Source organism: Nicotiana tabacum, chromosome 21 (assembly GCF_000715075.1).
Source record: "Nicotiana tabacum cultivar K326 chromosome 21, ASM71507v2, whole genome shotgun sequence".
NCBI lineage: Eukaryota > Viridiplantae > Streptophyta > Magnoliopsida > Solanales > Solanaceae > Nicotiana > Nicotiana tabacum.
Window position 1 is genome coordinate 16,753,879 of NC_134100.1, and position 15,188 is coordinate 16,769,066.

At 36.4% G+C, this 15,188-nt stretch overlaps 1 protein-coding gene across 1 annotated transcript; it reads left to right on the plus strand.

The window, feature by feature from the left end:
* Positions 1-8,841: 8,841 nt before the first annotated feature.
* LOC107777071 (glyoxylase I 4) lies at positions 8,842-11,139 on the plus strand. Its single transcript, XM_016597043.2, has 3 exons — positions 8,842-9,087; positions 9,907-10,021; positions 10,572-11,139. The coding sequence occupies exons 1-3, from the start codon at positions 8,912-8,914 to the stop codon at positions 10,884-10,886; spliced, it is 606 nt and encodes a 201-aa protein (XP_016452529.1). The 5' UTR covers positions 8,842-8,911; the 3' UTR covers positions 10,887-11,139.
* Positions 11,140-15,188: the final 4,049 nt, after the last annotated feature.

Consider the following 15,188-nt stretch of genomic DNA (forward strand, 5'->3'; position numbering starts at 1 on the left):
CCCTAGGACTAAAGTGTGTCAAAAGTATGTCCTCTCCCGCAAAAAAGCATTTTTACATATATTTATACCAAGTAGGGTCGGGCCCAAATGAAAACACCTTCTCCCGCGTGAAATAGGACAGTCACTCTATAAAATTTGCACTACCGCACCGCATGGGGTGACGCACCATGCGGGGCAGCAGTGGGAAAGTTCAAATTGTTGATTCTGACAGGCTGTAGGAAATTTCCACAGGTGCGGCGCACTGCTCGACGATCCACGCACCGCGGTACAGGGAATTTGCAAAAATGCAAAACATGAAAGTTGTAGCCCTTTCAAATAGCTTTCCAACGATATATTCTGGAGCCTAAATGGACTTCTGAGAGAACGTTATGTGCATTTTACTAGACAGTGCATCGTATGCCCGCTCGATTCTCCGCTTCATTCTTAACTATCACCCATTGATCCCCGACCACGATCTCGGCTTGATTCCTTGGGCTTTTACTCAAACTTCGAAGCTCCAAATCACTTGAATTCATTCCATAATATCTACATAGCTCAGAATCACTCCTACAAGGCATAAAATACACAATTAGTGCAAGACACTAGCGATTAAAACTCAAACTCAATTAAAGTGCAGTAATTTAGAGTGTAATAAGCGACTAAAATATGTAATTATAGCCTATCATCAAGGATCATTCAATAAGAACTATCTTTTCTCTACTTTATTTTTATTATATTATCTGTCATTGAATTTATTTTTTTACTTCTCTATCACGTTGTATTAAGGAAACTTTATATCTTTTGAATTGACGTACAAGTCTGTACTTTACTTCTCTATCACATTGTATTAACGAAATTTATATTGGTTTCTTGTGGTCCGTCATATAAATTTTATTATTTTGACCTTGTTTACCTTGAAAATGGTAATTACAATTAAATTTGAATTTGTGGTTCTAAAAATACGTGATTTATTTTAATGCTAGTTGTTAAGCGATAGATGCTAAGTATGAATCATGAATATGAGATAAGAGCTTGAGGATAGTATGTTATGCAAACCAAATGGTTGTGAATCGGGGTCTCAAGCTGGCCTACGCAGGGCCTCGAGGTCGAGCTAAAGTGTCAGACTAGGGAGGGTCGATGAAGAACTAACAGTTCTAAGGACCTTGATGATGGATCTTTATGATTAATGATGAGCAATAAATGAAGAACAATCAATAAAACACAATAAATGTAGCAATAAAATCAAAGGAACAACAGTAGAATATGTTCAAGTTGGAGAGCGGAGAATGTTCTTATTCTTGTATTGAATATCCTGTCTCTTACAAAATGATAAGGGTCCTCTTTATATAGGAGGGGGAATCCCAACATAGTATAGGTGCATTTATTATAAAGACATGCGGCTGGTATAGCCATTTAATCTCACTATACAGACTTGTACTATTCTTGTAGACCTGGTCAGCTTTAACCATGTGCCTTAGGAATTTCCTGCTTGTCCATCATAGCCATCGATTTGCACTACCCTATGGTCAAACATAGGGAACCCTCGGGGTCAAACCTCGAGTTGTGCCTCGAGCCATCTGGAGACGGGCTATGGAGTGTCATAATGATCATAAAATCGGACTCTCTGATTTTAGCCGTATACAGATAGTCCCCGCATTTCTTAGAGTAAAAATGATAAGAAACAGTCTTGAATTCTTGCCTCTTTGATACTTCCATCATGATGTCATCCCATTAGAGCATTAAATGGCATAACTCAAAGGCTGCATAGAGGTCACTGTCAGCACGATCATCGAGAAACCCACGAACCATTATTGGTTCGAGTCTTTCGTTTCTCAAACGTTGCCCAAACGGCTTCTATAAATACCTCAATTGTTTGTCATTCATACTTTTACAATATCTTCAAGTTTTCAGAGCTATGTTCACCATCTTCTGCATTCATCTCCTCTCTGTACTTGCCTCTTCATTTTCTTTCTTAGAAGCTTTGTTATAGTTATGGATAAAATCTCCAAAATGGTACCTCAAAAAGAAGGTACCATTTTTTCATCACGCACGTCCAAGGGCAAATAAAAAACACCTCCAAGTATTGAGCAATGTATCCCTGGCCACTTCGATATTGTCTTTGATTTTACCATTGAGAATCCCCCTTCTGCACCGAGCCAATGCGAGCCCATGTCTTGGTACATCAGTGTGGTGACCGATATGAAGAGAGTAAAGATAGAGTGTCGATGAGGGGAGGCAGTGCAAGTAGACATCTCCAAAGCTGAGGAAAGCATAGTAGCACACAAAGTTGGTTTTCTCAGCATATACACATACCCCTTCACTCTAGGCCCTGTAGATTCTTCTTCCCCACTGATAGATCCGGTGATTCTTGACTTTAGTAATCAGTACTGAGTGACACTCGGTCATATATATCCTTCTTTCTGGAGAATTGTTTACATGCTCAGATATTTATCCCACCGGATCGAGGGAATGACCTTTACCCTCGACCACTTGATCAAATTGTAGAGCCCCCATCTCTTCCGAAGGGGTTTAATCAAGCTTCATCATCGATCTGCCAAGACATTCTTTGCGAGCATCAATGAGGACAAAGACCGGGGATGGATGATCTGGTTTGTCAAAGTAAGAACCTCGGACATCATCCCTATTCATAGGATGCCATTCCCGGAGGAATGGAACATAAAGCGTAAGTGTCCCTACATCGAGCACATTTTATTGCCCCTTCTTCTTCTTCTGAAATGATCTTCTTTCTATTATGTAGCCACAATTTGGTTCACCGACGTGGTTCAGAACCTTCCATGATGGATCAAACTATTAGACTCTGCCTTTCCATATAGCGAGTGTGTTTGGCGTGATTTGGCACGGTGGCAGGCCAAGAACCACGGTATGCTTTCGCTATTGTCATTACCAAGTTTCTTATGAGTATTCTTTGTGGTGGTAAGTTTAATATATCATGCATGTGCAGGCCTTGAGGAAGGCGTGTTGATGAGACTGCCTTCTCCTGGTAAATAAGAATCCTCGAAACCCGACAAGGGTAAGAAGAGGAAGAAGGAGGCGGCTTTGAATCGGGCCCTTCATTTTCTCCGGGGGAAATAAGGGATGCCCAGAACATGGGCGCTGCCGATGTGGGGACCTCTCAGGGAGAGGATGATATGCTCAAGGACTACTTTGTCGGTATTGACGATGACACAGATCTTGATTCCCCCGTCGCTCTCGAGGAGGCTGGGAGGCTTCAAAAGTAGGTGATATTCTTGACATACCATTTGTGCTTCAAATTATTACCCTTGCCTTTCTAACTTCTCTGCTTTGTTGTAGGTCAAGAAATTGTATGACGACACCTTTTCTAAGCTTCAAGATGAGCTTTCATGCCATGTGGATGAGCTCGAGAAGCTCACTTCAAAGCTAAATGAGTCAAAGGCTTCCTCTGCCGAAAGGAAGAGGAGTTGAGTGAGCTTCGGGCGAGTCTGGAGGGAGTGCACCAAGAATGGACTAGCTTTGCTGAGCAGGTAACACGACATTCATGAGTTCATCTTTTTATTCTTATAATTTTATGCTCACTATCTTGATTCGCCTTTGCATATTAGGCAAAAGAATGCCCTAGTGGGGAAACTTCAGGAAGAGGTTGCAGCCAAGGATGTAGAGATCCTCAAGCTGAAGAGGCAGAATGAGGCCGTGAACTTGGAGAATTACCTTTTGCGGGAAGAGTTGGCCTCGACCCAGGATATTCTTCGAAGTGCTCACAAGGAGGCCACTGCATTATCTGTGGCAAGTCTGAGGCTGATGAACATGTATCCTCATACAAGAGAGATGCCGCCACCGCAAACGATCGAGCCAGAGAGATATTCGAGAAGGCCGAGCAGAAGCTGGCATGGGCCGTTGCTCATGCTCGTTTGCAAGCTATAAGGCAGGCCTTCGAGGAAGCAAGATCTAAAGGTGTCGATCTCTCTGCTGAGATTGAGAAAGGAAAAGCCTTGAAGGAAGAATCAGCACTTTCAACTACTTCGGATGAGGTTTTCGGAAGTGATTCAGACAGTAGTGAGGGTGAAGAATAGACTCGCGTCGTCATCTTTGCTTATCCTTTTTTATCTTTTTGCATATGGATTCCTCAGGGGGGATTTATAAATACACCCTTTGTAAATGTATTTTTGGGAATGCAAAAGGATTCCTTTGCTTCAAGTCTTCAAATTTTATTTTTAGTGCTTATGCAAAGTTAATCTTTGAGTTTTGATGTAGGCTCTTTGGAGCCCATACTTGGAGTAACCGAGATCCTCGAGATCGGGCACCATATCAAGGCTAGATTGATAGCTCTTTTAGAGTCCATACTTGTAATAACAGAGATCCTCGAGATCGGGAACCATCTCGAGGCTAGATCGATGTGGGGATTTCGATAGCTCTCGAGCACTGTATGACAGTCTCATTCATATGACATGACTGTGAAGTGACCGGGGTGGTTCTACTGGTACACTTCCCCAAAAGTGGTAATGGCATGGTCAGAATTAGTTGGCTTAAGAATAGGTAAATAGTGGTCGCTTGCTCTATATATGTATTTGCTTTCTTCTTATTTAAGGATTCCGCTAATTTGAGCAACTATCCTTTTTATAGAGCTCTCCTTCCTTGCGTCAGTTCTTTCACCATTTTAATTCAAAGCTTTCGCATATGTTTTCATCTCCCTTCTCATTCACCATGATGCGATGCCCAAATTCGTTCACCAAGAAGAGGAGAGTTCCGCCTCTACTACCCGCTAGGTCGGTGGTACACCGCTGGCATCCGGTGAGCTAACCTCGAGATGCTTTTTATCGAGGAGGGACTTTACGTTAGAGAGACCTCCAAATGTTCAAGGCCATTGGGAGCATGCATCGAGGTTCATCTCATCAATAAGAGAGGAACACCTTGAGGCAGTTATGAGAGACTGCGGATAGGGAGAAAAGGCAGTACTACAGGTACCTTCCCTAGAAGTGAGCATCATGGCTCATGTAGAGGGGTTTTTGAATGTTTACACGTACCCCTTTACATTGGGCCGTCTAGATAGAGTTGTGCTCGAGTTTTGTAGAAGATATCGGGTTACCTTGGCACAGGTTCACCCGTCGTGTTGGAGGATAGCGTTGATGATAAGGTTCTTTGTAGATAAAGCTGGGCTCGAGTTCACCCTCAGCCATCTTATTAGATTGTGTTGGCCCTTGCATTACCGAGGCCTGATTACTCTATGCATCGATCCACCTGGCCCTTTATTTCCAGTAATGAAGAAGACGGGGACCGAGGGTGGATGAGTCGATTTGTCCGAGTGCATACTGTTGACATTATCCCTATAGAGTTCCTGCCATTCCCTGAGAAATGGAATTTCAAACGTAAGTGGTACATTTGTGCTTTTGTCATTTTTGTTCATAGTGGAGGCAGACGATGTAAAGGTGTTTTCTTTCCCTTTCTGCAGCAATCCCGTGGTTGCCATACGAGGTCCCCGATCAAGCGGATTGGACTCGAAAACTGGTAGCTTGCTCGACTTACAATGAATGTAAGTGGCGAGACCTGTCGAAGGGTAGATAGGAGGCAAAACACCACGGTGAGTACCGTATGATTCTTTTCTTTAAGGAATATTTCCCTTTGTGTTTCCTAACATCTTTACTGCAGGCGTTGGAAAATTTTCCGAGATGAAACCATGCCCTCTCGGAGAGGAGGGAGGATCATCAACTTCGGGGCCAAAGAGAGATAACAAGCGTAAGAAATCCTCCGTGGGCGAGGAGATTTATAGTGAGGTAGGGTCTGCCCGGAGGCGAAAAGGAGATCCAACCGTTGAGGTAGATCATGTACCTATTGGCCGTCGTGCGAACATTGGTGCAACAGAAAGGAGCGGCCACACATCAATGGCTTGAGCCGAGAGACCTCTCGAGGCCGTTGATCCTGCAATACCCGAGGTTTCTAGCCTCGGGGGAGTGGCTCCTCTTTTGCCACCATCTTCTTCCCTGGTCGAAGGTACTTCGAGGGACAAGGCTCTTTCGCCGCTATCAGAATAGGGAGGGTTGATGAAGAACTAACAGTTCTAAGGACCTTGATGATGGCTCTTTATGATCAATGATGAGCAATAAATGAAGAACAATCAATTAAAACACAATAAATGTAGCAATAAAATCAAAGGAACGACAGTAGAATATGTTCAAGTTGGAGAGCAGAGAATGTTCTTATTCTTGTATTAAATATCATGTCTCTTACAAAATAATAAGGGTCCCCTTTATACAGGAGGGGGAATCCCAACATAGTATAGGTGCATTTATTATAAAGACATGCGGCTGGTATAGCCATTTAATGTCACGGTACAGACTTGTACTATTCTTATAGACCTGGTCAGCTTTAACCACGTGCCTTGGGAATTTCCCGCTTGTCCATCATAGCCACCGCTTGCACTGCCCCGAGGTCAAACATAGGGAACCCTCAGGGTCGAACCTCGAGCTGTGCCTCGAGCCTTCTGGAGACGGGCTATGGAGTGTCATAATGATCATAAAATCAGACTCTCCAATTTTAGCTGTATACAGACCTTGAAAACTATTTTTTGGCTTAAACACCTTATTCAACATTATTCTTATGCACCCTACCAAACGACTCCTAACTGTACTAATTAATCGACGAAAGAAAAGGACAATGGGCCAAATTCTCACTGAATTATGCGAAATGGTAATATTTTGCTCTTCGTTAATATTTGTATGGCTTAATAATGCCATTATACACTCAGTCGTTTGGTAGGGTGTATAAGAATAATATTAAATAAGGTATATTAGTAATACCTAGATTTGTAATGCAAGCATTAGTTATGCATAGATTATTTCTTATCCACTATTTCGTGTTGTATTAAAAATCAAAATGCATTGCATAACTTATAAGAAACCATGCTAATGCATGCATTAATAGACTCGGTATTGCTAATATTATGGTTTGCTATGTATTAGTTATGCATAGGATAATACCAAATAAGTTGCATAATTAATAGTTATATTAGTAATACATCGGTTGAAAAAGTGTACCAAACAAGGAATTAGTAATAACAAAAGTTAATGCATGCATTATTTTTTCTAATGCATCCTACCAAACAAAGACGGACCTGGCTTGGGGACACTTTCACTACTAGAAATTCGGTCAAAACCGTCCACTGTCAACCGATTGAAGTTGGTCTATTTTTGAAAATATTTTTTAAAATTTTTTTCCACGAAATCGACCGAATTCGATTATTTTTCTTTGGCACCAAAATGCGAAAAATTATTTTTTTCCCCCAGGAAGTTTTTTTTAAGAAACCAACCAACTTTGGTAGGTTTTCCATTTAAAATAAAATAAAATAAATGTTCAAAAAATCGATCAAAATCGATCAGTTATTTCGGTCGATCATTTTAAAAATAGACCAATATCGGTAGGTAATTTTATTTTTTTTAACAAAATCGACTGGAATCAATCGGTTATTTTCGCACAAAAATGTGATTAAAGAGTATAAATAAAATTTTAAAAAAAAAAAGTCTTAAACTAAAAGGCACAATTTTCTAGTGGCAGGATAACTGTATAGACCCAAGTTCGATTCTCAAATGATGTATTTTTAATTATATAATTTAAAAAAATTGATCAATTTTTGGTCATCCTTTTTTCTTTTGGGTCGAGTGTGGAATTTAATTGACCGGTCGAAATCGATCGGTTATGATTGATGGTCGGTTGGCTCTACCAACCTAATAATTTCCGACTTTTCAATCGATTTTTGCAATTACCGACCGATGTCGATTATGTTAGTCGAATTGATCGAATTTCTAGTAGTGTTCCCCTAATTACCTATTTTGGTCCAACTAAATGACACATAAATCTCTAATTAACATTAAACTCCTTTTTGCCAGAACCCCTCCCCTCCTTTTTGTTCTTGCTGTAGTAGTATTTAGTTATAATTTTTTTATAGATATAGAAAAAGTTTCAAACACTTAAAAATTGAAGTACATCATCAATCACCATTTTTATTTACTAGAAATGTTTTTGTTTAGTAGTTATATATGAACCTTTTTCTCCTGAGACCAGTAATAAGTTCTCCCTCTGTCCAATTATGTGATACTTTTTGGTTGTCGAAATTTAAACTTGTTGATTTTAATCGTGCAGTTGAATATAAAATCTTTAAGTTTTTCGAAATTAAATTTACATATCTTTAAATTTTTCAAAATAAAATTTGCATATTTAGAAACTACGTAAAAAATACGATAATAATCCACAATAATTCGTAATTCAAAATATTTAAAAGGCATAGGAGAAAATTGCGATAAAACCGTTTGATTCTCGAAATCGGAAACATAAATCCGGACGGAGGAAGTAACATATACGTATGTATCTCTCATTTCAAGCGCTCAAGGACAATATAATAACGCTGAGTACAGTAGCATTATTTGTGTCTTGGCATTTCAGATGTAAATAGGTTTACATCCATACTTTCACACAACTGATCAATTCCATAAGAAGATCTTAAATATCACACATGTTTGTCCTCTACATACTCTATGATAAGAACTTGCCAGGAAGGTTCCTTGATATCGAACCTCTTCGCATCTAAGGGTGTGGTCTAGTGGTCAATAAAATAGGTTGAAAACTATTAGTTCTCAGATTCAAATTCCAGCGGAAAAAAAAAACATTAAGTAATTTCTTTCTACATGTCCAAACCTAATTAGTTGACAGAAACACTCAATACCTGCATTGATGAAAGATAACAAGCACCTTTTTGGAATTAATCGATATGCGTTCAAAGTAGCTTCGATACCTCGATTATCCAAAAAGCAAAAGGAAGGTTCCCTTTTTTTTTTAAAGGAAGGTTCCTTGATATCACTTATATAAGTTTTCCATAATGCAGTTTATAAATAAGCAACATATCTAGGCTAGCTGATCCAAGCACAAAAAAAAGTAATAAGTAGAAGAAAAAGAGAAAAGAGAAAAGATGAATATGGAGATTGAGGAAGTGACCATCAGCAGCTACCAAAAACTGCCACTACTTTCACTGAACCATGTATCTTTGTTGGTGAAAGATGTTTGGAATTCAGTGCAATTCTATGAAGCTGTCTTGGGCTTTTGTCTTGTGAAACGCCCTTCTTCTTTCAATTTTCATGGAGCCTGGTAAGCCCTCCTTCGCCCTAAATTGTTCGGTCTCTTTAAAAATATTACGTAGTGTGTATCAGATCCTTCAAAATTAGTATATTTTCTGAGGATCTGACACGCATGCCACTAATAAAAAAGCAAAACTTAGCGACAGACAAGTTCTGTAACTAACACAAAATTTGCAGCGACAAATTTTCAAGAAATTCTGTTAGCCGAGGGATTTAGTATAGATTAGCGACGAAATTCATAGCTAATTCCTTTTTTGATAGTGGGCTGCAGCATCAAAATTTTGAAGAGTCCGAAAAACATAACATTTACCCTCTTTCTTTCCCTTTTCACTCAAGTCAGTGAATTATGCTCATTTTGTTCCATCTAATGATACTTTTTCCCGCTTGTATAATTTGTTTTAAAAAGAATGGACGCCTTTACGTTAAAAAAAGGATATTATCACTTTTAGCCCGCGATATAAGCTATTTATATTTGGTAGCCGAAAAAATATATAAAATTTATATACAAAAGATATATTTTTGTCGGTTATTATTTTGAGAGCGACTATACAATGTCTTCTTTAAATTTAAACCTACTATTTTACCTTTAACGATATTGTCTTAGTCACAAAAATGACGTGACATACATGTTTACTATTGTAAGTTTCAAGAATACTTATTGCATGTTCAAAAAGTTTTTTCTTCTTAAACTTTGTACTCAATAAAATATCATAGTATAAAATGAACGGAGGGGTACAAATCACCTAAGAAACTATAGCTTAGTTACATATTCATAAACTTTAAGGTGTTCAAGAATTTGATAAAATTTTACCTTTTTGAATTATTGAAGGCTTTACAATTATGGCATTGGGATTCACTTACTTGAGAATAAAGTAATGGAGGACTTGGATGTCAACAATGAACCACGCCCTATTAATCCAAAGGATAATCACATTTCCTTTCAGGTAAACTAAACCACCGGTAATAAATTGAGTTTTATGTATTTTCTTGTTATTTTTGTTATTCATCTCACATTTTGGCATGAAATTAAGTTTTCTGCATCTAAACAGAGTAAAAATGTATTTATACAATCAGATACCTAAAAAATAACATAGCTCAGTAACTCTATTTAATAAATATTCGTTAGTAAAATACTCTTTATGTTTCAATTTACGTAGCACTAAATTGTTTGACCCTCGTACAAATCTCGCCATATGAAATGGAACAAAGGAAATAGTAAGTAACTTGTCATATGCATGACATATTAAATTACACTGATATTATGTAAAAATACTTTATATTGTCTGTGCAAACAAGGGCGGATTCACCTTGCCACAAAAGGTGTCATGGATCACTGCTTCGTCGAAATTTTTTTTTAAATATTATATACTGCAATAAGAATAATAATTTTCTTGGATATAAATAAACAAAATGACACCGCTTGTTGTTATATACTTGTCTTCACTTCTTTAAATGTTGATATCGCTTATGAAAAATCATATGTATAACAAGCAGTGCACTGATGTTGAGTTGGTGAAGAGGAAGTTGAAGGAGATGGGAATGAGATATGTAACTGCAGTGGTAGAAGATGAAGGAATCAAAGTAGATCAAGTATTTTTCCATGATCCAGATGGCTATATGATTGAAATTTGCAACTGTGAAAACCTTCCAATGCTGCCTATTTCTTCAAATTGCCAACTTAAGTCCCAATTTATTGGCACTTACAATAAGAACATAATGCCATTGGCTGTCCCAAATTATAGCTGTGGTTTTATGGAGACTCTCATGATGGAGAAATTAAGCATGGACATGCTCAACTTTTCCTTTTGATTAAAATGATCTTTGAAATCTTTGATAGTCTGGAATGGGGACGCGAATCTAGCGACCCTTGTTACTTGTGTTTAAATATCTAGTGGGGGTGTCTTGAATCTTTGAATCTTTCAAATGTTTGTCATTATTGTTTACAAAAGTTTGCTTATTTTTACATGCAAAAATATGATGTATTTGCATTTTCAAACTCTATAGTTTGGTTATGTGCAACTATTATTTTTAATGAATAAATTATAAGAAAGTTGTTTTAGTATATTCTGTTTTCTTGAGTGTTGATATTTTATATTTTAACTTGATCCTTTGATTTTTCAAATTTTCTTGGAAGCTCTCCTAGAGATGGTTTGCTGATCTTTATGAATTTTCCTAAGATAATAGGTGAAAGAAACAAAAAAAGACTGGATAATGCAAAAAGTCCCTCCTCAATTATACCGCCCAGTTGCTACGATACACCTTACTTTTGAGGGTTCCTATTACCCTCCTATATTTTTTTTCCTCGTAATTCTTTGCACTTTTATTGCTGACGTAGAGCATTGCGTGAGAACAACTCCTTCAAGCGCGTGGGAACTTTAAAAAAAGGCTATAACTTATACGAAATGTCCACGTGTCAATTTCAAAGCTGATTTTCAAGAGCTCTTCATCCCCGTTTTATCACCCATTTTCAAGAGCTCCAACTCTATTTTTTAGTGTCAAAATTCAACAAAAACTCGACTAAATCAAGCTCAAATTTCAGCTACAACTTCACAACAACATCATCATCGTACCCCAGTGATCAATTTGGCCAACAACCAAGAATTTTGACAAATTTATTTTTTTTTCTTTAAGCTTTTTTAAGTTCAACAATGGTGGATTCGAAATTCTTTTTTTTATTTTCGAATTTCATCTACAACTACGGATTTAGAATGAATTTAGCACTTGAATCTCAACTTTAAAACTTCAGCAACGTCCGAACATGCTCAACATCTCTAATAGTTCTTCAAGTTCATAAAAAAAAATTGTCCTTTCATTTTTCTAAATACAAAATAATATTTCCGTTACATTTCGAATTAAAAAAGAAAAGAAAAAGGAAGAAAATAAAATAGATTTAAAAAAATAAAATAAAAATACAAAATTACATGTGGCAGCACGTGTATTTCACCGCTTGCCAAATATTTAGTTCTCTATGGCACGTCAGCACTTAGCTAGGGTGACATTTATTCTACTTTTAAAAAGTTTAGGGGGGTAATAGGACTCACACAAATGTAAAGTGTATCGTAACTACTTCGGGTATAGTTCAGGGAGGATTTTATGCATTATCCCAGAAAAGACCAAGGACACAAAACTGCAACATACCAACAAAAAGTCAGCTATATACAACAATACAAATTAAGTAAATAGCCGCTCATCTAACAACTTAAATCAAAAGTAATCGGTGAATATATAATATTTATATAATTCATGTATTATATATATATGATTGTATATAACCAATGTATAATCTATGTAAACCGATTATGAAAAATTAAATAGTAAATTCGCCAGGCTATTTGAGTAAAATCCCACAAATTAAAGTAGCCATCAGTAGCCAACTTGTAAACTCTGATGGGATAACATATATATATTGATGAATGGATTGTCTTTAAGTTGGTGTCCAATTAAACAACATGAAATTGAAGAAGCAAGATTTTGCGATTTAAGATATACCTTTGACTGTAACACACAAGAAATGGGTAGAAATTAAAGCTTTGTATTGTGACTTTTATGTCATTCTTCCACTTTTGAAGAACACATACGTAAAATGACCATTTTTGTTCGGTCTCACTTCTCATCGATCCTTTATTAAGCTCAATTGTAATTAAGTGTTGAAATATCCATTTTTTATTATGACCTGTCAAATCATGTAATTACTCAGTTATCCTAACTTGGTAATACAGTCAGGCCTCTCTATAATGGCATTCTTATATAACAACACTTCACTATAAAAGTCAAGCTTTTTTCGGAACCAAATTTCATGTTATGTTATAATATATGTTCTCTATAACAGCACTTCGCTATAACATCCAAAAATATTAGGAACAAACAAGGTTGTTATAGAGGAGTTTGACTGTATGCTAAAACTACACATGTAATTACTAAGGTTATAACTTTTTCGTAAAACATTATGAGTAGAGTAGGACTAGCCAGTTTTCAGACTGGTCATTCAAAATAGTCAGCGTTTGCAAAGTTATTGAAAAATAGCTACTATTTTGCTGCAACAGGGACCGGTCTAGCATAATATACTGGATATCGGTATACCTCTATATGAACTTCTCGCATATTATGTTGGAACTCCAACACGCGGAAAGTTCTAGCATAATGTACTGGAGATTGGAGCACTTGTCTATGAACATCCAGCATATTATGCTGGACCGATATATTATACTGGAACTCCGATATATTATGATGGAGTTCCGGTATACTTATGCTGGAACTCCATTATAATATACTGGAGTTTCAGTATATTATGTTGGAGTATCTTTCGGATTTTGAACAGTATTTTCGTTCAGATTTATCTTTACATGAAAAGTGGTTAAATTTCGATTACTTTTGAACTGTAGCTATATTTGAAGGCTATTTTTGAATTTCTCCCCATAATTTAGGAATTTTTACATTCCTATGTCATATAGGAAACTATATTACCCTCAATGTTTAAGGTTTCATATAATTACATTTGGCATTACCATTTATATACCATTAGTGGTTTTTAAAGGTACTAATTACACTCCTAATTTAATGGTATCGTATATTCCTTCTAATACCACTCCCCCCACGTTTCTCTCTCCAATTCCCACACCTTCACCCACGTTTCCCTCCCACACCCATGATTTCTGTATCAAAATCCCATTATTTCTTCCATAGCCAAGGCATTGTCGGCACCTTTGCAATCTTCTCCCAATGTTTTTGTGCCTGGGGAAGATGAGCACAAGCCTGGTCGATTTGATGGTTATGATTATGTGTTCCTTCAGTAATATAAGAGGAAAGGAAAAGAGAACAACAATTCCACCATTGACAGCCATTAAAAAGCTTTGAAGTTTTGAATTAAAATTTGGGTTTTTAAGAATCATTATTTGTTTGGAATGAGTGTTGTTGTAAATAATTGGGAATATGGTTTAGAGTTTATATCTCAATTTTGAGGGGGTTTGGTGAAGATTAGATTTGATTTTGACTGAATTTCATATTGAAACTCGAAGAAGAAGAAGAAGAAGAAGAAGAAGAAGAAGAAGAAGAAGAAGAAGAAGAAGACGACGACATGACATACATTATATTGCAGCAATTGTAGATAAATTGTAGAAAAAATTGTAGACTGTTGTTTATTTATTTTTGAGCTTTTGTGCTTTTGTGTTAAATTTTTTATGGGAGCTTGTTATTCCACTTCGTCTGTTTTGGAGCTAACTTATGCAGAGGAGAAGATGTTTTTTAAGTTATATATATTGTTATTCCTTTAAATTCAAGAAAGTATGGTTATATTGTATTTAAAGAGGCGTGGATTTATAGGATAGGTTGAATGTGAGTAATGAGTCAAATAAGACTCACAATGGCTTATTTTCTACATTTAATCTACAACAAAACTACATATCATTTGAAAAAATTAATATGAAAATACAGAATTTCAATGTTTCTACAAATTGTTCATAACAAAATTTATTTTTATTTTCATGCATGTTTGTCTGTAACACTAAAGTTACTTGATATGCCAACATCTCCCGTTATAGAGGAATACAACTTATCTATAATTTTCTACAACTTTCACACATTATTTCCACCTATTTAAATATAACTACAATAACATAAAATTTGAGCTTTGTGTTTTTGTGTTAAAAGTTTTGATGGGAGCTTGTTATTCCACTTCGTCTGTTTTGGAGCTAACTTGTGCAGAGGAGAAGATGTTTTTTAAGTTATATATATTGCTATACCTTTAAATTCAAAAAAGTACGGTTGTATTGTATTTAAAGAGGCGTGAATTTGTAGAATAGGTTGAATGTGAGGAATGAGTCAAATAAGACTCACAATAGCTTGTTTTCTACATTTATTCTACAATAAAACTGCATATTATTTGAAAAATTAATATGAAAATACATAATTTCAATGTTTCTACAAATTATCTACAAAATTTCTACAAACTGTTTATAACAGAATTTATCTTTATTTTCATGTATGTTCGTCTGCAACAATAAAGTTACTTGATATGCCAACATCTCTCGTTATAGAGGAATACAACTTATCTACAATTTTTTTACAACTTTCACACATTATTTCCACCCCGTGAAATACAACTACAATAACATA

Excerpts from the sequence above, each read along its gene's own strand:
- LOC107777071 (XM_016597043.2), top strand. The coding sequence starts at position 8,912 with ATGAATATGGAGATTGAGGAAGTGACCATCAGCAGCTACCAAAAACTG. Across the intron at positions 9,088-9,906 it reads TTCAATTTTCATGGAGCCTG|GCTTTACAATTATGGCATTG; the intron begins GTAAGCCCTCCT and ends GAATTATTGAAG. Across the intron at positions 10,022-10,571 it reads ATAATCACATTTCCTTTCAG|TGCACTGATGTTGAGTTGGT; the intron begins GTAAACTAAACC and ends TATAACAAGCAG.